The sequence below is a fragment of the Hyla sarda genome, chromosome 6, assembly GCF_029499605.1.
Source record: "Hyla sarda isolate aHylSar1 chromosome 6, aHylSar1.hap1, whole genome shotgun sequence".
NCBI classification, from domain to species: domain Eukaryota; kingdom Metazoa; phylum Chordata; class Amphibia; order Anura; family Hylidae; genus Hyla; species Hyla sarda.
This window is the reverse complement of record NC_079194.1, coordinates 203,953,871-203,981,019: the sequence shown is the minus strand read 5'-3', so window position 1 is coordinate 203,981,019 and position 27,149 is coordinate 203,953,871. Positions and strand designations below refer to the sequence as shown.

At 42.7% G+C, this 27,149-nt stretch overlaps 2 protein-coding genes and 1 long non-coding RNA gene across 12 annotated transcripts in view; 1 reads left to right on the top strand and 2 right to left on the bottom strand.

Annotated features, from left to right (window-relative positions):
- Positions 1-11,192, bottom strand: part of SLC6A2 (solute carrier family 6 member 2) — a 183,779-nt gene extending 172,587 nt beyond the window's left edge. The window contains exons 1-2 of one of the 2 annotated variants that reach the window (XM_056526304.1): positions 10,905-11,192; positions 1,926-1,981 (exon numbers count right to left, since the gene is read on the bottom strand). The gene's annotated coding sequence lies outside the window, so the exon portion shown is untranslated. Of the gene's footprint in view, positions 1-1,925; positions 1,982-7,027; positions 7,051-10,904 lie in introns of those variants that run through there. The other variant, XM_056526303.1, reaches the window with a different exon arrangement.
- On the top strand, positions 421-26,743 carry LOC130276648 (uncharacterized). 2 transcript variants are annotated; one of them, XR_008845201.1, is made up of 4 exons: positions 421-673; positions 16,793-16,912; positions 23,363-23,537; positions 26,657-26,743. It is a non-coding gene; the product is annotated as an uncharacterized LOC130276648 (long non-coding RNA). The 2 variants fall into 2 exon arrangements; XR_008845200.1 differs by lacking the exon at positions 421-673 and adding an exon at positions 11,107-11,212.
- Positions 11,228-27,149, bottom strand: part of LPCAT2 (lysophosphatidylcholine acyltransferase 2) — a 92,818-nt gene continuing 76,896 nt past the window's right edge. For 4 of the 8 annotated variants that reach the window (XM_056526314.1, XM_056526312.1, XM_056526313.1 and 1 more), the window contains exons 13-14: positions 16,766-16,907; positions 11,228-12,700 (exon numbers count right to left, since the gene is read on the bottom strand). In XM_056526314.1, the coding sequence (XP_056382289.1) occupies positions 12,498-12,700; positions 16,766-16,907 (345 nt within the window). In that variant the 3' untranslated portion in view covers positions 11,228-12,497. The remainder of the gene's footprint in view (positions 12,701-16,765; positions 16,908-27,149) is intronic. The other 4 variants (XM_056526310.1, XM_056526308.1, XM_056526309.1 and 1 more) reach the window with 1 other exon arrangement.

Genomic DNA, 27,149 nt, shown 5'->3' with positions numbered 1-27,149 from the left:
GAACTGGTGCTTCAGAGGCATAATACAGGAACATAAATAGTTACTGCATCTGCTTACTCTGTCTCTTTAGCTATAGTAATTGATAACAGCCTGCTTATGGCTATCACATACTGTATACATAGCCTGTGCTTCATATCATTTTGTTGCTTTTCAATAATAGTTTTCATTTCTTCAAACTTGTTTGCAATGTTTTTAATATTAGCAGCTTTTATTTATTTACGTTTTCCAACAGATAAGAAGCGACAGAAACTGTCCATCAGAAAGGTGGATGTAAAATTTCCACACACATGCTAAATACACACAATAAACCTAAAGTGTTTTGAAAGTTATGACAATAAGTGTTTGTCACAAATCAATCTCACTTATATTTTAATATGGACTATTGAATTATTGCCCTTAACATAAAGGAATTATATTCGTTTAGCTCGGTTGTGACAAGGAGAAATTTAATTAAGTTCTGCAATTACTTAGGAAGCATCAAGACAAGCTGGGCCGCAGGCGACGCTGTAACCGGCATATTATGGTTTAGAAAAAAAGCAGAGAAGGTATAATTGATCTAAGGTGACCACACGGGCCAAAATTCAATAAAGACATGCTGATAAGCTGGAAGGTCACAAATAAGGAGCAGTAAAGAGAAGGATGGGAAGATGAAATGAAGCAGAATGCTTTTAAGGTAACTTAAAGTCTGACAGCAGCTGATAGTGAAATTGTGGTCTGGACAGGAGAGATGGAACAGGCCGATGTGCTAAAATATAATTGGAGAAGTTACATCAAAACTTTTTTGTAGCTATTCAGTCATAAAATACAGTGGTCCCTAAAGTTACAATATTAATTGGTTCCAGGATGACCATTGTATGTTGAAACCATTGTATGTTGAGACCAGAACTCTATGGAAACCTGGTAATTGGTTCTGAAGCCACCAAAATGTCATCCAGAAATAGGAAAAGGTGAGGATTAAAGAAAAATAAGTAGATAACTAATATAAATAAAGCAAGATAGTACATATAAAAGTAAGAAAGATCTGCTGGGAGCTGTAAATCACTGTCTGTCAGTGTTTCCCAACTAGGGTGTCTCCAGCTGTTGCAAAACTACAACTCCCAGCATGCCCGGACAGCCTTCGGCTGGGAAATGCTGGTCTATGTAGAGGACAGGAGCTTCTTCAGGGTTATGTACAGAATACACAATGGGGGAGATTTATCAAAACCTGTGCAAAGAAAAAGTCCAGTTGCCCATAGCAACCAATCAGATTGCTTCTTTCATTTTGCAGTGGGCTTGTTAAAAATGAAAGAAGCGAGCTGATTGGTTGCTATGGGCAACTGGGCAACTTTTCCTTTGCACAGGTTTTGATAATTCTCCGCCAATGTCCTAAAAAAGTAACATGGAGCCGATCTCACCTGGTGTCCAAAGGAGCAGCTAACCGTGGCACAGGTAAAGATTAGTACAGAATATGTAATACCTCCCTGTACTGTAGGGGGCGCTACCAGCCAGTCAGTGCATGCACTTCAGTAATACACGGGTTTTACCAGTAAAAAATTCTGATTGGTCAGTTCTTCCGGGTATTGACATGTTTCACAGATCTGGACTGTCTGTAGCATTGTATGTTGAGTCTGGTTTCAAGTTACAATGGTCCAGAAAGGACCATTGTATGTTGAAACTATTGTATTTTGAGGCCATTGTAAGTTGAGGGATCACTGTATGGATATTTAGATCCATACCATAAGTTAAGTCAAGAGAAAAAGTAAATGAAAAATTGTGAATCAAGTCAACTGGGTAATTTCCAGGAAATCTTGGAACTTCATTTACCTACCATCCGTAGTGGACTAAAATATACTTGCATCTATTAATATACATCCTGTCTATATATGGACAATGGGACCCATTAATTACCCAGAGGTTGACATGAGGGGAAGGTGCACTTGACCAACCTTTACTGCAGACATTGGCAAACTTCGCAAGGGAGAAAGAGGCCGGTTCCTACAATCTGTAAGACGTGAGGAAATATATATTAGGTACACTAAATGGAACCATATAGGCACTTTGTGCAACTCTTTTGACTCTGTCAGAAATGACTACCCCTAAAGCCTTCTATTCTGAAGTCCTGACTAATACAGGACTGTCAGTGCAATACTCAGAGGATTCTTTCCTCCCCAAGTGAATTATTGTTCATTTGGAAACATTGAACTTCAATTTTCAATGTTTGACCACTAATCTAGTAAAGATAAATCATTTTTCATATTACACATATTACAGATACCTCCAGCAAAATCTACACTAGTGAATACTTTTATGTCTTCAGTCAAACCTTACCTATGAAACCTTCTCCTATGTCCAGTAGTGCCCAGAATAGACCCTTGTGGTAACCAGTTTCTGCTCAGAATACAACCACTAAAATTATGTTGATATTTATCTTTTTGCCAATTGTGGTTTTATTGGAGTAACATATTTCAGGTCTAGAAGTGTAGGTACCCTCAGTTGCTGCATTGGCTGTGTGCAATGTGTTTTTTTTTTTTGGGGGGGGGGGGGGGGGCACTGCAACTGTGCTAAATGGCAACTAAGCTAGATCACCGGACATAAGGACATAGGTTGGTCTTACCTAAAGCTGAAAAATTGCAATACTGAATTTGTGTTTACGATCTAATGAGAGTAAAATGTCTAAAAATATATCATATATAAATATATATAAAAAAAAGATATAAAAAATATATTTAAAAATATATGTATTAAAAACAATAATAATAATTCACTGTACAATGTATACTTTCTGAAGGGATATGTTTATATACTGTTTGTGGAATTTAAAAATTTTCATTGTAGCGTCACTTAAGCAATTGAAGGGTTAAATTATTCTGTATAATCAAGAGAAGATGTGTGCATTTTAAGGGACAGAATCAATACAAAATAAATAAAGAGTTACAAATGTATTTATCCAAGACCATGTTATGCTTTAGGCCATATATTGATCTACACGAGAAGTATCAATCCTGCGCTCTGCTAAACATCGCTTTAAAGAGACTGGGAAATACAAAGCTTGGCTGCACACGTTTGGTTAAAGGTGAACATGGTTTCTCAAACAAAAAAATGGATTTGACTCTTATGGTTACTGTTAGGACAGGAAGAGACTGAAATCAAGCTTTGTAGGAGAGGTTTTCTGTGTCGCACAGTTACATACACTCTACTAAGCACATCTCTTACTGTAACTTTTTAAAGGGTTATCCCAGGGAATAATGTTTTATAATGGTGCTCAAGCAGATGCTTAAGGCAAAAATAAAACTTATACTGACCTTTCTCACTCCCCTACCTCTACCATTCTCTCAGAGCTCCGGTCCCCTGCACATCTAGGTTTGGGGTTTGCACATGGTATTGCCTACTCAGCCCCCACTAAAGCTGCGGATTAGCTGAGGGAGGGGGGCAATACCACACCAGACCCAAAACCTGTTTTTATTTTCTAATCTAAACATATTCAAGATTCCGTGCTCATTATTTTCTTGAAGTGCAACTGTCATGTAGGGCCAGATTAACGTAGGGGTGGATGGAGCGGCAGCTCCAGGCCCCTGCGTTAAAATAGGCCGGGCGGCCCGCACAAACAGCCGCACAGACCTAGGGCTGCAACATGCTGGGACCGGTGCTAGCACGGTCCCTTATGTGCATAACCGGACCCTTCACCTGTGGGCCCTATCGTTCCCCCTGCGACTGGGCCAGCAGGTGAAGGGACCCGGGATGCCAGCGGATCCGGGACACCTGTCCCGAATCTCCGAGCGACCGCAGCTTTTAACACTGAGTGCGCCTTTAAGTCGCACACAGCGTTGAGCGTGTGCTCGGTGCAGCAACTGACGTAACAGGAAGGAGCCGGTGGCTCCGTCTTGTCACTCCATCCCGGGCTTCCTGTGCGGCAGCGGCTCTGCGGAGGCTGTCAGCACAGGAGAGAAGAGAACAAGAGCTGCAGGGGAACGAGGCAAAGGTTAGTGGTGTTATTGTTTTTTCCTGGGGGCATTATTATGTGAGGGGGCATTACTTATATGGGGCAAAGTGACGGGGGCATTACTTATATGGGGGCAAAGTGAGGGGGGCATTATTTATATGGGCGCAAAGTGAGGGGGCATTACTTATATGGGGCAAAATAATAATAAGTAATGCCCCCTCACATGCCTTCCATACATAAAAATGCCCCTCACATGGCCCCCATATATAGTAATGCCCCCATATAAGTAATGCCCCCTCACATGAGCTCCATATATGGGGCATTGTGAGGGGGGCATTACTATATATATATATATATATATATATATATATATATATATATATATATGTGAGGGGGCATTAATATGTGAGGGGGCCATGTGAGGGGGCATTAATATGTGTGGGGGCCATGTGAGGGGGCATTAATATGTGTGGGGACCATGTGAGGTGGAATTAATATGTGAGGGGGCATTAATATGTGAGTGGGCATTAATATGTTAGTGGGCATTAATATGTGAGGGGACCATGTGAGGGGACATTAATATGTGTGGGGGCCATGTGAGGGGGCATTAATATGTGTGGGGGCATTAATATGTGTGGGGGGCCGTGTGAGGGGGCATTAATATGTGTGGGGGCCATGTGAGGGGGCATTAATATGTGTGGGGGCCATGTGAGGGGGGCATTAATATGTGTGGGGGCCATGTGAGGGGGCATTAATATGTGAAGGGGCATTAATATGTGAGGGCGCCATGTGAGGGGGCATTAATATGTGAGGGGACCATGTGAGGGGGCATTAATATGTGTGGGGGCCATGTGAGGGGGCATTAATATGTGTGGGGGCCATGTGAGGGGGCATTAATATGTGAGGGGGCATTAATATGTGAGGGGGCCATGTGAGGGGGCATTAATATGGGAGGGGGCCATGTGAGGGGGCATTAATATGTGAGGGGCCGTGTGAGGGGGCATTAATATGTGAGGGGGCCTTGTGCAAGTGAGGGGGCATTAATATGTGTGGGGGACATGTGAGGGGGCATTAATATGTGTGGGGGCCATGTGAAGGGTCTTTAATATGTGAGGGGGCATTAATATGAGAGGGGGCATTAATGTGTGAGGGGGGCATAAATATGTGAGGGGACCATGTGAGGGGGCATTAATGTGTGGGGGCCATGTGAGGGGGCATTAATATGTGTGGGGGCCATGTGAGGGAGCATTAATATGTGTGGGGGCCATGTGAGGGGGCATTGATATGTGTGGGGGCCATGTGAGGGGGCATTAATATGTGAGGGGGCATTAATATGTGAGGGGGCCATGTGAGGGGGCATTAATATGTGAGGGGGCCATGTGAGGGGGCATTAATATGTGAGGGGGCCATGTGAGGGGGCATTAATATGTGTGGGGGCCATGTGAGGGGGCATTAATATGTGTGGGGGCCATGTGAGGGGGCATTGATATGTGTGGGGGCCATGTGAGGGGGCATTAATATGTGAGGGGGCATTAATATGTGAGGGCACCATGTGAGGGGGCATTAATATGTGAGGGGGCCATGTGAGGGGGCATTAATATGTGAGGGGGCCATGTGAGGGGGCATTAATATGTGTGGGGAGCATGTGAGGGGGCATTAATATGTGAGGGGGCCATGTGAGGGGGCATTATTATATGTGGGGGCCATGTGAGGAGGCATTATTATATTTGGGGGCCATGTGAGAGGGCATTACTGTATATGGGGCAATGTGAGGGGGCATTATTATATATGGGGGCAATGTGAGGGGGCATTAATATATGTGGGGGCCATGTGAGGGGGCATTATTATATGTGGGGGCCATGTGAGGAGGCATTATTATATTTGGGGGCCATGTGACGGGGCATTATTATATATGGGGGCCATGTGAGGGGGCATTATTATATATGGGGGACATGTGAGGGGGCATTATTATATGTGGGGGACATGTGAGGGGGCATTATCATGTGTGGGGGGCATGTGAGAGGGCATAACTATATATGGGTCAATGTGAGGGGGGCATTATTATATATGGGGGCAATGTGAGAGGGCATTACTGTATATGGGGCAATGTGAGGGGGCATTATTATATATGGGGGCAATGTGAGAGGGCGTTACTATATATGGGTCAATGTGAGAGGGCATTACTCTATATGGGGGGTCATGTGAGGGGGCATTACTCTATATGGGGCAATGTGAGGGGGCATTACTATATATGGGGACCAACTGAGGGGACATTATAATCTATGGGGGTAATGTTAGGAGGCATTAATATATATGGGGTCAATGTGAGGGGGCATTATGTATGGGGGATGTGTACGGGGACGTTGCTATATATGGGGGCAATGTGAGAGGTCATTACTATATATGAGGGCAATGTACAGGGACATTATATTATATAGGGGCAATGAGAGGGGGCATTATAATGTATGAGGACAATGTTGGGGCCTAATACTATACAGGGCACAGAAGGGACTACTATATGGGCCAATGTAATAGATATAGGGGGTTTGTATAGAGTTGAGGACTTTGCTGTAGCGAGAAGCCTAAAATGTTTCTCTGGCAGATTCGGAGAAGATGAGTTGTGATCCGGAGAAATCTTCATGATGACCCAGGACAGACGGAGAAGAAAGAGAAAAGTGAACGACTCCAAACAGAGTAGACACCCCTGTGAGTATATAACTATAATAACCTATATGGTCTGCAGCCCCTGTGTACAGCTCAAATCTATTCCTGTGTAGGGGTTATTGATCTTTTGTATACTGTACTGGTTTTTATTCAATAACAATATAGCAGTGTTAGTCAGTGGTAATGGTAGTGGTCATGGTGTGGCGGATTTATACATCCCTTGTATTGTGGTGTTATTAGTAATACTGGTCTGTGTATAGTGGCTTTTATTTCCTTACAGTATGGCGGTATTATTTAGTCATTGCAGAAATAATATGGAGTTGCAATATTATTTTATGTTTCTAAGCCCGATACTAAGATAAAATCTAGCGTGTGCCACAGTGTGTAAGGGGCCCCAAAATTTCTAATGGCAGCCCTGGTGATGTGGCTGTGTAACCTGCTGACCTGCGTGCCCCACATGACATCAGGGTAGCGTATGAGACTCCTCCCCCTGTTCGGCCAGCTGCCACCTGCCTGAGGTCCTGCCGCTGGCACACATTACTCTCTGCCCCAGGAGTTTCCCCAAAGGTATCACTAGTCCACCAGGCATGAACTGACCTGCCATTCAGGTGCACAGAAAAGCTAGGTGACAATGTCTCACCTAGCTTTTCCATGCTCCTGAATGGCAGGTCTGCTTATAGGATCTGAGCTATTATAAGAAGATAAGCCACTCAGAAGTATGAAAAAGCTAGGTGAAACATTGTCACCTAGCTTTTCTGGGTTCGTGAATGGCATATCTGCTTATAATAGTTCAGCTATTATAGACAGATTTGCCTATAACATATAATCAAAGCTGTCTATAATAGCTCAACCATGATAAGCAAATATGCCATTCAGGAGCCCAGAAAAGTTAGATGACAATTTCTCACCTAGCTTTTTCATACTCCTGAATGCCATATTTGCTTATCATAGTTCAGCTATTATAGACCGCTTTGACTGGTACAGGTAAAGAGTAGTACAGAACATGTAGTACCTTCCTGTACTGTAGGGGGGCGCTACCAGACAGCCAGTCGTCAGTGCATGCACTTCAGTAATACAGGGGTTTTACCAGTGAATGCCCATTCTGATTGGTCGGTTCTTCCAGCTATAGACACGTTTCACAGGTCTGGACTGTCTGTAGCATTGTATGTTGAGTCTGGTTTCAAGTTACAATGGTCCAGAAAAGACCATTGTATGCTGAAACTATTGTATGTTGAGGCCATTGTAAGTTGAGGGATCACTGTATGTGTATAACATTTTTTTACACTGGATCAGTGTTTTTTTTTTAACCCTTTCACTTTGATTTGCTATAATTACCCTGTCATTGATTTTGGGTGTGTGTTCACACATAAATACTAGTACTCTGGTCACTTTTGTATGCTTGATAAAGACTGTGCAGACAGTCGAAACGTTGCTTGCCACATATGAGGAAATAAACTACACTGCTTTTCACCTTATATTGGAGTGCTGTGGGCCGCTTTCTATTTATGTCGGTTACTGCCGCCAGCGACCAGGGCTGTGATTGGGCTGACGCTGTTCAGATGTGCTACTCTACCTTGCTTCTACTTAGCTATCTGGCTATCTACCTAGTTAGCTAACAATCCAACTAGCAAGCTACTTACCTGGCTACCTACCTATGTCATGTTTGTCGTACGTGTCGCACATAATGTAAGTAAATGGAGTTGCACTGCAACCCAGCTGTTGGGTCACGGACACTTGTAGGCCCAACAAAATCCTCAGCACCAGGCCCATGATGCTCTTAATCCGGCCCTGGTCATGTAGAATAGAATTGTAAAGCTGCAAGCACAGTGCACTAGGGTTTTACAAGCCTATTCAAGGCATATCTTTGCTAAAAAAAATAAAATAAAAAAAGAAAGCTGCTGTGTACTTACAATAAACAGTTTTGTAATCCCATCCAGGAGTCAGAGAGGCGGAGTCTGGAGTCTGCTCTGCTCTGGAGCAGCACCGCCTCTTTTTGGCAACACTGTACTGTTATTTATGAGCACAAGAGAAGTTCACATAGTCGTAGTCGCTGTAGGCAAGGGAGTCCTGTGTGTCAATAGAGTGATGTAGTCAGAGAGAGGCGGTGCGGTCCCGGACCCAGAGCATTGTGGACACTGTGCGCCACCTCTCCAACTGTCTGGACATCTCATTGACAGAATTACAAAGCTGTTTATTGTATGCAAACTGCAGCCTTCTTTTTCAGTAGAGGAATGGCTAGAATAGGCTTGTGAATCCATAGTGCACTCAGTATACAGCTTCACAAGCCTATTCTACATGACAGTTGCACTTTCTTATAATTTTATAATATTTTCTAGCTGTCAGAGCTCCTTTTTGTGCGAAATAGAACACAAAATCCCCTACACAGACATAGGAGCTTACTTTTTAAAGGGGTAGTCTCACATTTTACTTCTTGTCTACTATATTGGGCCTCATTTACTAAGCTGAAACAAACCAGTTTTTGTCTTGTTATTTTAGCACAGAGTATCTGCGACATGTCTGCGCCAGTGTGTGACAGTGTGTGCCTGGAAAATCCGACAAACCCGACATTGCACTGTGAAAAGCCAAAAAGGGGTGGGGTCTGTCACAAATGGGGCGTGGTTGAACAAAAAAGGGGCGTGGTTTCACAACGTGACCTATTTACTATTGAATTAACAGAAAATCTTGTGGATAAATGGCTGGAAATATCCCCCTAGAAAAAGCTGGTCAGAAAATGTTCCCGAATAGTAAAACTTTACTATTAGGAAAACTTTTCCTAATAGTAAATAGAGAGAAATCCTGCAAGTCTGAAACAATATTTCCCACTAGTAAAAACCCGACACTCTTAGTAAATGAGGCTCATTATCTACTATCCACAGGAATAAGTGTCTATTGGCATGTGCACAGGGGGTCAACTCCTATGACCACTCATGTGATCTCCTTCACGATGCCCCAGGGTCTCCTTGTACACAGAAAGGGGGTCGACAAGCCCTCTTTATGCTTCTGTATGAGAAAGCTGGAGATACACGAGCACTGTATTTATGTATCTCTGGCTTTCCCATAGATAGTGGTTAGCACTGTTGCATTGCAATGCTAGGTTTGAAAGTGACAAAGTAGAACATCTTTCAAAGGAAGCTGGAGTCCCATGAACATCAAGCTGCTTGGAGATGGTCTTATTGCCCCTATCTTTAACATGCTTGTCTATAATTTTCTTTTTAATCTTCTGAAACAACTCTCTTGGCTTTCTGTGGTCCATGTTGAATGTGGTACACACCATGATACCAACCAGCACAGTGACTACTTTTTACCCTATAAATAAGCAGACTGGAGACACCGGTGACACTAATTATAGGACACATTTAAGTGTAACATTTCTCTATTGTCATAATTTTTCCTATCTTTTCTAGGGGTAACATCATTTTTTTCCAGGTCAGTTTAATTATTTTGTTTAAATGATTCTGTTGAACCACAATTCAAAATCAGTGTCTGATTTTTGAGAGTTAATTTTCAGTAAGCTTTTATTCATTATTACTTTTCAGGTTATTTCAGTAGGCAGTGAAATTGTTTATGGACAATTTCACTATACAGTCCCCAAAAGATACAAACCAAAGTACTGTACAAAAATTTAAATTTTTTTTTTTTTTTTTTTTATGGGGCATAAGTAGTATAAAGTATATAAACAAGTGTATATAAAATAAAATAAAAAATGCCATAAACATAAATTAGCATTGTAATAAAAATAATAATAAGAGTTAATATATGAGACCGAAGGAGCGGTTGTGAGTCAATTAAATCACTGGTGTAGATAATTAGTATTGCAAGTAAATATTCACAGCTTCAATATATATTATTTTTTATATTGATGGCAGATATGGGAGACATTGGACCTTTGCACCATGAAAAATTATATTAAAGGAAAGCTATACTTCTACACAACATATAATAGATAACATCTATATAACAATGTAAATACTTTTGTTTTACTTACACCTTTTATTCCCTTTTAATTTTAAAACATGAAATACTGTGCTAGGGTCAACATCCAGTAAAAAGGAAAGGCAATATTTAAAGGTGACATTGTGCTGAAAGACTGGATTGTTCTTTGCAACCATTTTTTTTTCTACAACTCGTATGTAGATCTATCTGTCTTAAAGGTAACAAACAACAAAACCTGAGTAGTCTACTCATGTGGTCATATTCCTTTCTATTTGCCCCATTCTTCTTAATAAAGTACATTTAAAGGAAATCTGTCACCAGTGTCACCTGCACTAACCTGTCGGTACTGACAGGTAGTGCAGGTGACACTGATGGCAACGGTACTTACCTTGTCCCGTTCTGTGCAGGGGATCTCTGGTAATCTCCTCATTAGCTCCAGCTTGGCAAAGCGAGCTTGGGGCATGGGCGGAGCTTAGTTACATCATCGCTGCTGTTCTCAGGACCCAGGACCCAGCAAGGAGCAGCAGGGCTTAAGGCATGGGCAGAGCTTAGTGATGTCACTGCTGCTGCTCTCTGCTGGGTCCTGGGAACAGCAGCGGTGATGTAACTAAGCTCCGCCCGTGCCCCAAGCTGGGTACCCGGAGCTGGAGCTAACGGAGAAGATTACCGGAGATCCCCTGCACGGAACAGGACAAGGTAAGCACCGTTGCCATCAGTGTCACCTGCACTACCTGTCGGTACCGACAGGTTAGTGCAGGTATAACTGATGACAGATTTCCTTTAAAGTACATAAAGAACAATGTAGTATTACTGCAGAATCAGACCATATGGAGTCTGTTTGTAGCTTGTTACCATGGTGACCCATAGATCTGCATAAGAGCTGAAGACACAAAATAGTAAGCATTGTTTAGTTTAGACCACATACAAAGTGGTTTATTTAAAACTTTAGATGTATTAGAATCATGTAAAAAAAAATTCAGAATTGGTGACATATTTTCCCTTCAAGCCATTCAAAGGAAATGCCATCCATCTACAGATGAAGTCATACATTTACATACACTTAGGCTGAAGTCATTAAAACTCATATCTATCCCCTCAAAAGATTGCATATGTTTACATTTAATTTTAAATAACTTTTTTTCAAAATGTCATTGGGTCAGAAGTTGGCATAGACCAAGTTGACTGTGGCTTTGAAAAATCCAGAAAATATTGTTATGGTTGTAGAATTTTTTGGTTGCTAGTTGACGTCATATGAGTTAATTGTAGATGTACTTGAGACAATATTTGATACATGATTTATTCACAAAGGTGGTCTCTGTTGGTTTCTGCCTGGCCTGCTAGCAATTATTGATAGATCTATCAATAAAGGTCTGTAAGGCAGGTAGAAGCCACAGGGGAGAACCATGCTACATGGTTCAGGCAGCAAGAATGGAATGTCCGCTTCCCTTTATAGCCTACTAAGGCCTAAATGACCATTTGTCTGATATCTTAAAAAATCTAAAGAAATGAGTCAAGAGATCAGAAAAAGAATTGTGGATTTCCACATTTATGAAATGGTTCAGGAAATGGAAACATCAAACAGCCTTGTGAAGATGACTAATTTCACCTAGGTTTTTCCAAATAGCAAAAAAAAAAAAAAAAATTTGCACAAAAATTTGACTTTTGAATTTTGAATTGACTTTTGAGGAGCCTGGAGGAATGCATGTCGACGTGTTAAGGGGCACACAGGAGACACGCCCTATGCACATGCAACTTTATGCCATATGTACGACAACACAAATTTCAGAAATCTACACCAGCTCCGAGCTGGTGTACATTTTTACTCTAGGCACAGAGCTGCTGGATTTAATAAAGCTCTTAGTAAATCCAGCTAACTGAAAATGGGCGCAGCACTTAGTAAATGTCCCCAAACATAACACTATGGAAAAGCCCTATGCAAACTTGCACATAGGAACTAAACTTTTAAAAATCCTTGTTTCATTCAGTCTTCTTTTTTGTCTGATGAGCTAAGAGCTTCCTCTGTGCTGCTGTTGATGTCTTGATTTTCACCTATGGATTGTTCTAAAATCTTATCTTCCTCCTCCTCCTGCTGCAGTACATGCAAGTAATATTTCTGGTGGTCAAGGTAAGTTGTGAATAATTTTGCATATTCTGGATGATTGAGAAAAAAGTTTTTGAACTCCTCTACAAAAAACAAAAACAAAATAAAAATTAACAATTAAGAATTTACATATCATTACGGTCTCCAATATAAATATAGCAAATAAATATGGTTTATTCCATAGTAGACTGAATTAAAAATACTTTCTTATCTTCATCTTTTATAGTAAAGTTACCTGTACCGGTGAGCAAACTAACTGATGTAACATTTATCTGGTTTAGTTAATGCAAATACGCTAATTTTCTTTTAGATGAAAGAAATGCAAATGCCCTATTAGATCATTTTGAGTTTATAGAAATAAGTTCCTAATGCCAAATCCCCATCCAAAACAGTTAGGCTAAGTTTCCACTTGATTGTTTTTGTGCGTTTTTCACCCCAAAAAAAACACCAAAAACGGGCCCCAATTTTAGCTGTAAATTAATGAATAAAATCGCTAAATTCTTTTTCCACTTGGCATTTTTCAGTTTGGTGTTTTTTTTTTATCCTTTTGGCGTTTCTTCACTCTTTTTGGGCATTTTTAAGCTTCTTGGCGGTTTTGCAAAGTTGCAGCATGTGGAGTCTATGGCGTTTTTTTAGCAATCCAAAAAAGTTATGGATATACCTTTTTTAATAAAAGTTCGTAGGGTATCATTAAAAAAATAATAATCTATGAATTTGTAAATGAAACACTTTTGTATTATTGTAAATTTATTGTTTAAAAAATAAAATATGGAAAAAAAATAATAATAATAAAAAAGATACAGTAGTGATGGAAAAAATTGTATTTAACAAAATGTATCTTTTTTATAACGAAATTGTTATACATTTTTAAACAGGGATCAATTTATGTGGGCGGGCAGGGAACTAAAAATGTAGCCAACAATAATAAAAATGTAGTGTGTATACCTGACTTTATATAGTGATGGTACGCATCATATGTGTGTACCCTATCGACTCTTACGATGCCTGTTTAATGATGGTGTTTTTGTACTTTACTTGAACTTTGTACTTTGAATAAAATTAATAAAACGTTAATATTAAAAAAAAAATTGTAGTGTGTGTGTTTTTCTAATTTTTTTTCTAATTTTTTAAAACATTTTTTAGGTAGTACTACTACTCCCAGCATGGAACACACTGTTCCATGATGGGAGTAGTAGCACCTGTACTATTTGACAGATAGCCCTGGGTGTCACTTCTGACACCCATTGCGATCCTCCTGTATAATGTATAGATGTGGGCGGCCAGCCGCTCTTCTATGGTCCCCTGCACTGCCGCATATATACACTTATTCACATTTCCCGCAGAGAGCTGTGATTGGCCAGATAGTTCCAGTCAATCACAACTCTCTGCGGAAAATATATTTAGGTGTATAAATACGTTAGTACATGGGACCAGAGAAGAGCAGCCGCCCGCATCTATACATTATACAGGAGGATCACAGCAGGTGTCACTCGTCAATCTGTCTATTAATGCAGGTACTACAGTTCCCAGCATGGAGCAGAGTGTGCTCCATGTTTGGAGCAGTAGTACCTGCAGTTAAGGACAGATCACAGCTGGTGTCACTCCTGACACCGGCTGCTATCATCCTTCATCCCTGAGATGCGGAGCGGCTTTCTCCTGCACTTGCATCTCTGCTCTGTACTCACTCATTCATATTTCCTGCTGAGAGGTGAATTTCTATTCACATCACTGGCCGGCCCCGAGTACAGTGCAGAGATGCGAGTGCTGTATAAAGCCAGCCAAGTCAGGAGTGACACCCGGGGCAATCTGTCTATTAGTACAGGAACTAGTACTTCCATCATGGAACAGTGTGTTCCATGCTGGGAGTAGTAGTACTACCAAAAAAATTGAAAAAATAAAGGAAAAAAAGTGAAAAACACATACACACACACTACATTTTTATTATTGCCCGCTACATAAATTGATCCCTGTTTAAAAATTTATAAAAATTTTGTTAAATAAATTTTTTTTCATCACTACTGCATCCTTTTTTTTTTTCTTTTTTTTTTTTTGGAACTCAACAAGTTTTGAAGAAAACGTCAAAGGGGCCAAAAAATGCAACAGGAAAATGCAGAGGCGTTTTTTTCTGGCGTTTTTTCCTTGGGCCAGATAAAAAACAAGTGGAAATTGAGTTTTTTCACACACCTCTCATCATTTCTGTGGGTAAAATATCATCTTATACACAAGAATCCCTATATCATATAATATACCGTATATACTCGAGTATAAGCCGACCCGAGTATAAGCCGAGACCCCTAATTTCAACCCAAAATCCCAGGAAAAGTTATTGACTCGAGTATAAGCCTAGGGTGGGAAATACATCATCCCCCCCTGTCATCATCCAGACCCGTCATTAACATCTTCATCATCATCACCGCCTGTCATCATCCAGACCCTCATCATCATCACCTGTCATCATCCCCTTGTCATCATCCCACACATCCCCCCTTCATCATCCCCTTGTCATCATCCCACACATCCCCCCTTCATCATCCCCTTGTTATCATCCCACACATCCCCCCTTCATCATCCCCTTGTCATCATCCCACACATCCCCCCTTCATCATCCCCTTGTCATCATCCCACACATCCCCCCTTCATCATCCCCTTGTCATCATCCCCACCCCCCTTCATCATCCCCTTGTCATCATCCCACACACCCCCCTTCATCATCCCCCCCCCCCCTTCATCATCCTCTTGTCATCATCCCACACCCCCCCTTCATCATCCTCTTCTCATCATCCGCCCTCAGTGGTCTTCAACCTGCGGACCTCCAGAGGTTTCAAAACTACAACTCCCAGCAAGCCCGGGCAGCCATCGGCTGTCTGGGCTTGCTGGGAGTTGTAGTTTTGAAACCTCCGGAGGTCCGCAGGTTGAAGATCACTGCGGCCTTCAACATCATCCAGCCCCCTCTCACCCCCTTTAGTTCTGAGTACTCACCTCCGCTCGGCGCTGGTCCGGTCCTGCAGGGCTGTCCGGTGAGGAGGTGGTCCGGTGGGATAGTGGTTCCAGGCTGCTATCTTCACCGGGGGCGCCTCTTCTCCGCGCTTCCGGCCCGGAATAGAGGCGTTGCCTTGACAACGACGCAGAAGTACGTTGGCAATGAACGCACCTCTGCGTCTTTGTCAAGGCAACGTGACTATTCTGAGGCCGGGCCCGAAGCGCTTAGAAGAGGCCTCCCCGGTGAAGATAGCAGCCCGGAACCACTATCCCACCGGACGACCTCCCCACCGAACAGCCCTGCAGGACCGGACCAGCGCCGAGCGGAGGTGAGTACTGTACAGAACTAAAGGGGGGGTGAGAGGGGGCTGGATGATGTCGAAGGCTGCAGTGGTCTTCAACCTGCGGACCTCCGGAGGTTTCAAAACTACAACTCCCAGCAAGCCCGGACAGACGATGGCTGTCCGGGCTTGCTGGGAGTTGTAGTTTTGAAACCTCTGGAGGTCCACAGGTTGAAGACCACTGCGGGTGGAGAGTTCACTCGAGTATAAGCCGAGGGGGGTGTTTTCAGCACGAAAAATCGTGCTGAAAAACTCGGCTTATACTCGAGTATATACGGTAATCCCATAAATCTTCAATTGCAAATTTTCACCATATTGATTTTTTGCACAAATCTGCAGAAAATAATCAGCACAGTTTGGTGTGGATTTTCTTTCACAGATTTCCCTGGGAAAATGATGTGAATTTTCTGCTGCAGAAAAATTGCAGCATTGCTATTCATAATGAAAACACGGCCAGCAAATAACATTTCAAGCAGATTCCAATCAATCACATTGACTGATAATTTTGTTTTGTTGGGGTTCTGGAACTTTATTGTAATATAACAGAACACCAATGGGAACATAGTATACTAATGCATTTATTGAATTTTCATTATGTCTTTTTTTGTAAATATGATAACTAGGCCAAGTCTAATGGAAGGACAGTCTTGCGGCACATTCTCCAGATATTTTCATTAAAATTTGAATGACTCCCAGTGTTTTTATTTCAGTGTATTCCATTCTGCAGTCTGAGTCATTGTGCTTGGGTCAGGGTCCATCCAATTTCTAGAAGTCACATAGATATATAAGCATGTACTGTATTAGGTCTGTATTTCTGGGCGATCTTACCATAACAGATCTTTCCTGATTCATCAGCATCCATATCCTGGAAAAGTTTGGAAACATCAAGGTCTGGGACACCCAGTGAAGATCGTAACAGGGAACTAAATTCATTCTCTGTGATGCTGCCGTCTCCATCAATATCAAATAACTAAGGTAAAAAAAGAAAATGATAGTATAGGCAGCTGAATTTACAGTAAAAACAAATAAAACACTTATCTACAAAAGCTAAGAAAACTAAGCACAGAAAAAAATTAAGAACATACCGCCACATCCCAAATAATTAAAAGTAGTTTAATATAGATCCAATGAATCCAGATTTTGATGTGCCATGTGAATGTGTTAAATAAGTAGACAAGTGAGAAATCTATGTTTTAAAAATGTGATTCAAATAAGTCAATGTCAATACCATCGACTTACGGATTTAAGGTTACATTAGGTTTCATCATTTCTAAAGGGAACCTGTCATCACTTTTATGCTGCCTGAACTATAAGTCACCAGGATGGTCCCTCTTCCTATACCCATCTCTACCTATACCCAGAGAGATCTATCAATCAAGACTGGCGGAGCAACGAGCTATAAAGTGATAACAGGTTCCCTTTCATGTCACATGAAACCCACATTTTTATTTTTTGCTTTACTAGCTATTTTACCAGTTTTTTTTTCTCTCTGGTATCAGATATTATAGCTGGATGACTATATAAAACACCATGACTATGACATTCACTAGGTCAGTCTATGGAAACTATATGGCTCATGTGACATAAATTTATGGCATTGAACAGGAAGAGGCCAAAATTAAAAGGGTATTCCAGGATCTAACATTTCATCCCCTCTCCAAAGGAGAGGGGATAAGATGTATGATCGGGGGGGCACCACTGGGACCCCCCGCAATCTCCCTGCAGCACCGCACTGTATGCAGGGCTGCGTCTCCAGTTTCAGAAACCTCCAGTTTCCGGGACTGGAGACGTGACAGCACGCCCCCTCGTGACATCACGCCCCGCCCCTTTGATTCAAGTCTATGGGAGGGGGTTAATAGCCTATACGCCCCCTCCCATAGACATGAATGGAGGGGGGCGTGATGTGACGTCACGAGGGGAGCGGGGCGTTACATCACGTCTCCATCCAGTCCCGGAAACTAGAGCTTTTCCGAAACTGGAGACGTAGCCCCGCATGTCTGATCGCAGGGGGCCCGCCGCTGGAACCCCCCGCGATCTCCCTGTGGGTGCTGCAGGGAGATTGTAGGGGTTTCCAGCGGCGGGCCCCCGCGATCAGACATCTTATCCCCTATCTTTTGGATAGGATATAAAATGTTAGATCCTGCAATACCCCTTTAAGCTGCATCTTTATCTATCATCTCGCATCAACTCCTGGCAAACCTCATGAATTCATGTTAGACTAACATATACATACCCAGTAATATGTTTGTTGTGTCCGCTCACCCCTGCTCCTAATCTCCAGTTCACCTGGGCTGCGGACCCGCTGATCCCGCCCTCAGCTTCTCAGCACTAGCGTATGAAAGATGTTTCCGGTACTCAAGGTGTATGGATAAAACAAAGCTTGCTTTATTAAAGTCTTGACACAGATGTCTTTAATAAAGCAAGCTTTGTTTTATCCGTATGCCTTGAGTGCCGGACACGTCCTTTCATAACATATACATACATACAAATACATTTAAAGGAGTTATCCAGATGTAGAAAAACAGAACTTTTTTTTCCCAAAAACAGCACATCTGTCCTCAGATGTTGAGCGTCCTCAGATTCTGAGTGTGGTATTACAGCTCAGTTCCATTGAATTGAAAGAAGCCAAGACGTAATACCTCACACAACATGAGGACAGGTGTGGTGCTGTGCTGGATAATCCCTTTAAACTGGGAAAACAACAATCATTTAGTAATTTAGTTAAAAAAAAAAGCACTGGCCCCTTAAGAAAGAAAGACTAGAGTCCCCACCAGAGAAAGATCATGATCTTGACAACTCTGACAGGCCTTCTGGTTCAAAACTGGAAGAGTTGGGTGGGGGAGAGCAGGGGAGCACATGTGTTACTTTGTTACGTCATGTTTAATAGCATTATATGAGCAGCAATGTAAGATGGGGGAGTCCTAAGTATTATGGAGTAACAAGAGCAAGAGGAAAAGCTGAAAAAATACTGTGGCAGCAACAAAGGCAAACTAACTGCTCAGAGTGGTATGCCTAAGGCTAGGTTTCCACACAGGCTTTGTCTTTTTTTCTGGAAAACTACCACTGCAGTTTTTGAGCCAAAGCCAGAAGTGGGTTGAGCTGGAAGGAAAAGTGTAAGGCTTTCCTTTATATTTCCCATTCCTTTTCAATAATCTTCTGGCCTTGGCTCAAAAACTGCAGTGGTAGTTTTCCAAAAAACACCAGAAAAAAGCCTGTGTGGAAACCTAGCCTCACTGGTATGACTTACTGCTCAGTGTGCTGTTTCTGCTGCGGGCTGACTAAGTGTTTGAGAAACTTAGATAAACCATTTACAAGCAGCTGATTCCTTCCCTAGCAGATGTCCTAGTCTAGCAGATAAACCCTGTAAACAAGCACTGTAGATTTAGTTCTTTTAAGAGCATATTACGCAGCTCAAGCAGGAGGTGGGTAGGGCCACATGAACGATTGTTGGATCATTCATGAAGTCTTTCATATGGGGAGATGTGTGACCGATGGCCCTATTCCTATTCCACAGGCCTGCTCAGGCGATAATCACCCCTTAAGTCTTCAGTCTAGAAGCCTCCAAGAGAATAAGGGCATTTGCACACTGAGGGAAATAGCAAGCAGAATTGGTGCTTATTTGGAGTAGAATTTGAAGTGAGAAAACAATGTCCCATTGACTTCATGGGATTTTATTTGTGGATTACGCCTCAAGAATTGACATGTTCATTGTTTTAATGGAATTTGGATCCACGGTGGAAATGTCTACATAAAAATTATTCTATGTGAACAAAATCGCAAAAATACCACTAATTCCAGTTGAAATTTACACTAAGTTTGAGGAGGAATCAGCCTCAAAATCTGTGTAAATTATGTCTGAAATTACTCAGTCTGCACTAGACCTAAGAATCTCACCAGATTTCATCTCTCATATAGCACAGAATACAAAATTGGGATCACCAATGCACCTATAAATTGACTTATTTAATCATGAAAATATATTTTTTCAAAGGCTAGAATATTTTTTTTTTTTGTTCGTCCAGCTACACATAAAACAGAATAAAAAGCAATTGTTATCAATGAAAAGCTCAATTCATTCAACAACAAAATAAAAGCTCTCACAAAGCTCTATCACTTGAATAATCAAGTTAGAAAATTGTGACGTTTTCATTCCAAAAAAACAGTCAAGCATAATATTTTAAAAAAAATCAGTTTAATGGCCTTCCCCATACGGTATAAATGAGTAAATTATTTGTAAATAATTTTGTGGGTTGCTATAACTATGGAGATTTTTCCTAAGGCACCCCTGAAAGAAGCCCGGAAAAACACACTGGGATTTTGGTCACCATTATGATTTGTACATGTAGTTTTGCTTATCATTATTCCATGATGTGGGGCTATCTATTATGTAAGAACATGCCCTATTTAATAGCTGATTTTATTCAGATCTTGCCACGCACCGGCCTATAACACGCACCCTCATTTTACCAAGGATATTTGGGTAAAACAAATTTTTTACCCTAATATCCATGGTAAAATGAGGGTGTGTGTGTGCGCGCGTGTATACCCCGATATACCCCCAGGAAAGGCAGGGGGAGAGAGGCCGTCGCTGCCCGCTTCTCTCCCCCTGCCTTTCCTGGGGTCTAGAGCGCTGCTGTCGGCCCTTCTCACCCCCTGGCTATCGGTGCCGCTGCCCGTTCTGTTCCCCTGACTATCGGTGCCGGCGCCGATACCCAGGGGGAGAGAAGCGGCGCCGACAGCCAGGGGGAGAGAAGGGGCAGCGGCAACCATTGCCGGCGCCGCTGCCCCGTTGCCTCCCCCCATCCCCGGTGGCATAATTACCTGAGTCGGGTCCGCGCTGCTGCAGGCCTCCGGCATGCGTCCCCTGCGTCATTGCTATGCATGGCGCGGCGCACTGACGTCATGCGCCGCGCCGTTCAGCGCATAGCAACGACGCCAGGGACGCACGCCGGAGGCCTGCAGCAGCGCGGACCCGACTCAGGTAATTATGCCACCGGGGATGGGGGGAGGCAACGGGGCAGCGGCACCGGCAATGGGTGCCGCTGCCCCTTCTCTCCCCCTGGCTGTCGGCGCCGCTTCTCTCCCCCTGGCTATCGGCGCCGGAACACATACCGCCCTATATACAGAAAAATGAAAAAGTTATAGGTGGTCAAAATAGGGCGTTTTTAGATTACCTATTTTGTACAAAAATATAAAAGTATCTAGCCATGGGTATCATTTTAATCGTATTGACCCACAGAATAAAGAACACATGTCATTTTTACCGTAAATTGTACAGTGTGAAAACGAAACCCTCCAAAATGTGCAAAATTGTAGTTTTCATTAAAATTTCCTCCCTAAAAAAATATTTATTTGGGTTCGTCGTACATTTTATGGTAAAATGAGAGGTTTCATTACAAAGTACAATTGGTCACGCAAAAAAACAAGCCCTTATATGGGTCTGTAGATGGAAATATAAAAGAGTTATGGATTTTAGAAGGCGAGGAGGAAAAAACGAAAAATGCAAAAATAAAATTGGCCTGGTCGTTATTTGAAAATGGGCTTGGTCCTTAAGGGGTTAATCCTGAGCTAAGAAAGGTAGTGTTGTGCTAGGCTGGGAGGGGGAGGGTTTTCTATGTCTTTTGTGCTTGCTTGTTCGTCTTGTTATGTAAATGTTGAAAATTGAAAATAAAATATTTAATAAAATTTTAATAAAAAATGGTTAAATGTAGCCATAACATTCTAAGTGGACGATAACCATGTTAGCAACTAATAGTTTTCAGGACACTTACATCTGTTACCATAGTAACAAACAATGACATGTCAAGACTAGGGCCTACCCCAATGTACTTCTCCGTGTACCTATATGCACTTGATATACCGTATATACTCGAGTATAAGCCGACCTGAATATAAGCCGAGGCCCCTAATTTCACCCCAAAATCCCAGGAAAAGTTATTGACTCGAGTATAAGCCTAGGGTGGGAAATACATCATCCCCCCTGTCATCATCCAGACCCCGTCATTAACACCCTCATCATCATCCCCCCTTCATCATCACCGCCTGTCATCATCACCGACTGTCATCATCCCCTTGTCATCATCCCACACCCCCCCTTCATCATCCCCTTGTCATCATCCCATACACCCCCTTCATCATCCCTTTGTCCTCATCCCACACCCCCCCTTCATCATCCCCTTGTCATCATCCCACACCCCCCCTTCATCATCCCCTTGTCATCATCCCACACCCCCTCTTCATCATCCCCTTGTCATCATCCCACACCCCCCCTTCATCATCCTCTTGTCATCATCCCACCCCCCCCTTCATCACCCCCTTCATCATCCCCTTGTCATCAGCCCACACCCCCCCCCCTTCATCATCCCCTTGTCATCATCACCACATGTCATCAGCCCCCCCCCTCTTCATCATCACCGCTTGTCAATGCTGATACAGTGGTCTTCAACCTGCGGACCTCCAGATGTTTCAAAACTACAACTCCCAGCAAGCCTGGGCAGCCATTGGCTGTCCGTGCTTGCTGGGAGTTGTAGTTTTGAAACCTCTTGAGGTCCGCAGCTTGAAGACCACTGCGGCCTTCAACATCATCCAGCCCCCCCCCCCTCACCCCCTTTAGTTCTGTACTCACCTCCGCTCGGCGGGACGTTAGGGTGCGCTGGTCCTGTGCTGCAGGACTGTCAGGTGGGGAGGTCGTCCGGTGGGATAGTGGTTCCGGGCTGCCATCTTCACCAGGGGGCCTCTTCTCCGCGCCCAGAATAGAGGCGTTGCCTTGACGATGACGCAGAGGGACGTTGGTAATGAACGTCCCTCTGTCTGCGTCGTCATCAAGGCAACGTGACTATTCCGGGGTCGGGCCAGAAGCGCGGAGAAGAGGCTCCCCACCGGACAGTCCTGCAGCACCGGACCAGCGCACCCTAACGTCCCGCCGAGCGGAGGTGAGTACAGAACTAAAGGGGGTGAGAGGGGGGGCTGGATGATGTTGAAGGCGCAGTGGTCTTCAACCTGCGGACCTCAAGAGGTTTCAAAACTACAACTCCCAGCAAGCCCGGACAGCCGATGGCTGCCCGGGCTTTTTAGGAATTGTAGTTTTGAAACATCTGGAGGTCCGCAGGTTGAAGACCACTGAGGGCGGAGAGTTCACTCGAGTATAAGCCGAGGGGGGTGTTTTCAGCACGAAAAATCGTGCTGAAAAACTGGGCTTAAACTCCAGTATATACGGTAATCTACCACCAAGGCTTCTCCTGCTCCTTAAATGTCAGTGTAGTTTAGGGAAAAAAGTGAATGGAGCTGACAGGAAGATTTAGATGACTTTTCATGACTCCACCATTTGCAGACACTGTATACTACTGCCTGCTCAAGTGTATAAAATGGCACACTACTTAAAGAGAAAGATATGTGTAGACTTTATTAGCAATCTATTAATTGCAGAACCACATAACGTTTAAGTTGGAATGACCTTCATCAGATCATCGTAATGCTTTGAAGGTCAGGAAAAGTTACAGGATATCGGCCTGTCGTTGTGCACTGAGACCAATGGAAAATGCAACCTATAGTCACTAAGGGGTGTGCCTGCACCCGATCAGGAAGGCCTAGTAACTTGTATGTAAGTCCACTTTTATATATTATTTTTCTTATGCAGCACTGTGTTGTCTATTAAAAAAAAATTGGAGAAAATAAAAATCCATTTTTTATTGCTTGCACAACTTGGACAACCCCTTTTAGTCAACTCTATGGCTAATTGAAGTCTTGAGCAAGGAGACTCTTACGTCTTGTGTTATTTCTCTGTCTATAGTTATTGAGGGCCATTTTATAGGGAAAGCCTAGAAATTATAGAAATACTTGGTGCTTAAGCTAATGTTGGCTGCATTAGCTCAATGTTTTTTTTTCTTAATTGTTTATTTATTCATTTATTTTTTCATACATCCCGAGTATAACTGATATACATTTACTGCACTATACGGTAGTAAAAGGTAAAGGATATTATTACCTGTTAGAAAAGACATTCATTACCCATTACACACTACAACTGTGGTGAACTGTAGGCAGTGTTTGAACTGTCTACCTGCCTGAAGGCCTAAAGCAATGTATGAAGGTTGCCCAGACAACAGATGGAAGGTCCAGATTAAAGAAACAGGTATTAACACATTAGTGCATTAGCAACAAAGGTCACCAAAAGCTTCAGGTTATCATTAGGGATATTATATGGAAAATGTGGCTGAATTGTCCACTAATGAAAAGCTACATTCCTCTTAATAAAACAAAAGTCCAATGGATTACATTTTAGCAGAGTGATTGGGTAAAAAGACTAAACATGGACATTTTGGTAGATAAAAACCGTAGTGATGAAATATACTGAATTTATCATTTGGCACAGATTAATAAGGGCCCAAAAATGACCAAATGTAAAATCAGTTTGCCCCATGTTTCATCGTTTGTGAAAATTTTTGTCTTTCCCAGAAATGCTTGAATTCGTTTATCATTAATGATTTTTTCAAAACATTGCCAGAAGCTAGTCTCGTATTGCTACTATTATATTAGGGAAAGAATGGACTTCTGGTCTTTCCCTTTCTGGATTTAGGTTGTGCCCAGCTGAGTTCTATTCAAGCCCCCAAAGGGGTATATCCCATCAGAACATCACCTACCCATATTATATATTCTCTCAGGGTATATTGTACAGCGATCATATAGAAGGATATTCTTCCTAGAATGCCATCTCTTATGTAAACCAAAGCAAACAGCCATTGAGTGTACTTGCCATGTAATATCATATATGCTTGGACTATCCATAGCCATAGCAAATATTTGTCCATCTTACAAATCCAAGGGTGATGCTTTTCCTTTTTCATTTAATTTGGCCATTACCCAACTGAGTAGGTAAAAGTTGGGTTTTCCAACTTGAGGGCCCATCACTAAGAACCATACTCAGTAGACATGGGGTCCTGAGCACTTCATTTTACCTCAATTCACTAAGGCAGATAGGAGTAATTTGAATGGAGAAGTGGCCTTCATAAGCAATTTCATCAACAGAGGGTGATGCAGCCTTGCTTTTCTAGGAACACAAGGTTATGGCTGCCCCAAAGGGCATTAGTGAGCCCTTTTGTAATGCAGCCAGAGGCTCAGGATTCGTAACAGGGCAGTTGACTGGGGCTTTTGTAAATTCAAAAGCTACAGGCACAAGGGAGCCCATGGACTCAAAAGAAACAAGAGAAAAGGTTTCTAAGGCCGAGCTAAAGAGGAATGATGCACCCATTTCTAAACACTTACCTAAATAGGGTGGCTGCAACATTGCTGTAGGAGTGGTTCACTGTGGGCTTTAGTATTTCTTGTACCTCTGCTGGTCCCAATGGGGTAGTGCACAACCTCTTCTCATCGCTTGCTAAGCTTCAGTGATTATGTAAATGTTGATGAAAGAAGCAACCTTGGACCATATAGCAGGTCCTTTTGATGTCTATCCTCTTGGTAGATTGTGCATTTCCCACTTGGACCTGGTTCCCAAAAAAAAAAAAGAATCTCACAAGTTTCGACTGAATTACCATTTTCCAATTCCACTGGAATGTTGGTAAACATCATTTGGACTCATAGACCCTGACCCAAAGGTCTTGTCTTTTGAATCAGCGCAGGCCTGAGTGCAGAGGTATGGTGAAGACGGATAATGTGGTAGCATTCTGACTTTTACTGGTCTACCCGGACAGCTTCTGGTTTTTCAGGTGTTAATACATGGATCTTTACCTCCCAATGAGCAGCTCAATGTCTTTTGGGGCTTTTGGCACATTCTTAGAATGGGTGGTGACGTTCAAGACCCAAGTGGCTTCGGTAGTTCACTATCTGGATGATTTTCTCCATTTGTCAGGTTTAGTTGCATAGGATGGACCAGGTGATGGACAATTTGTGCACCTTTGCTCTGGAAAAGACTGAGAGACCTTTTGTGGTGATTAAATTTTTGGGGATTGGGATCAACACGCATGCAGTGTACGTTGTCCAAGGACAAACTAACAAACTTGGTTTGCACTTTCGCTTAGGGTGCATAAGATTCAGTTAAGGCATTTGCAATCCCTGCTGGGGTGGTATAAATTTGTCAGTAGGATTACGCCTATGGGCTGAGTTTTCTGTAGCCGGCTTGCGAAGGCCATGTCCATGCTGCTTGTTGGTGGTGGGCTTTGTGGTGACAGATTATAGCTCCCACTCTTTTAGTATAGGGGCTGCTCCATAGATGATCAAAAAGACTTATGTAGATTTCTGTTCCCAATGCCACCAATTTCCCTATAATTCCGAAGCTAAGTACATCCCTTTAGGAGGGGTCACGTGGCAGGTGAGGGACTTCATAACCTGCAAATCTAAATTTGTAGTTTATGTAGTCACTTGCATGTGTGGCCGTTTCTACATAAGGAAGACCATCCGCAACCTCAATGTCAGGATTAGGGAGCACCTCAAATCTATTTCCACAGGAGTGCCCTAGACTCATTCAGCATGTAGGGAAGGGCATAATAGTGTTCTCACGGTTCTTAAATTTGCAGGCCTCTAAATTGTCAGCTACCCATTGAATATAGGAGATAGGGATAAAATCCTCCTGCAGCGCGAGACCAGATGGATCCTCAAAACAGGGGCAATGGGTGCTGCACGTTTAAATGACAAGATAGATATGAGTATGTTTCTGTAATTGTGTATTTAACTCACAAGTTTCACTGTACCTACCCTCTCTTATTGTGTTTCCCTTTTTCATAGTGCTGTTGTGGTCATGTGAGCTGGGTTGCTGTGGAGACGAGAGGAGGCTACGACGGGTCAGCTAACGAAGTTTGCCTCGCTGCGGCGGCGGCAGCGCTTCCAGCCCATGTCCTTGGCAACTGAGCACTGAATTCACATTATGTTATTGTGGACCTCACCTGAAGAATCGGGGTGAAGTAGCCAGCAGAATCGCGGGCGTCCCCCTTCAGCTGACTTCATTCAAGATCGCATTTAAGAGAGTGTGTATGCATCATATGTTTGAGCCAGAAGAAGCACAGTTTGTGTGAAACGGACATAGCTCGTGTGTGTGTTCATTCGTATCCTGCACCACTGTTGTACCGCTTGTTTCTTTACCCGCAAGTATCCTGTTTCTTGTTCTGCATAGAGCTGAGCACCACCGTCATACAAGCAGCAGTTGGTGACTGTGTCGGGAGCTTCTGGCTTGAGGGGAATTACTGGGAGTGAGTGCACGCTTAAGCAGCAGCAGTGCCAG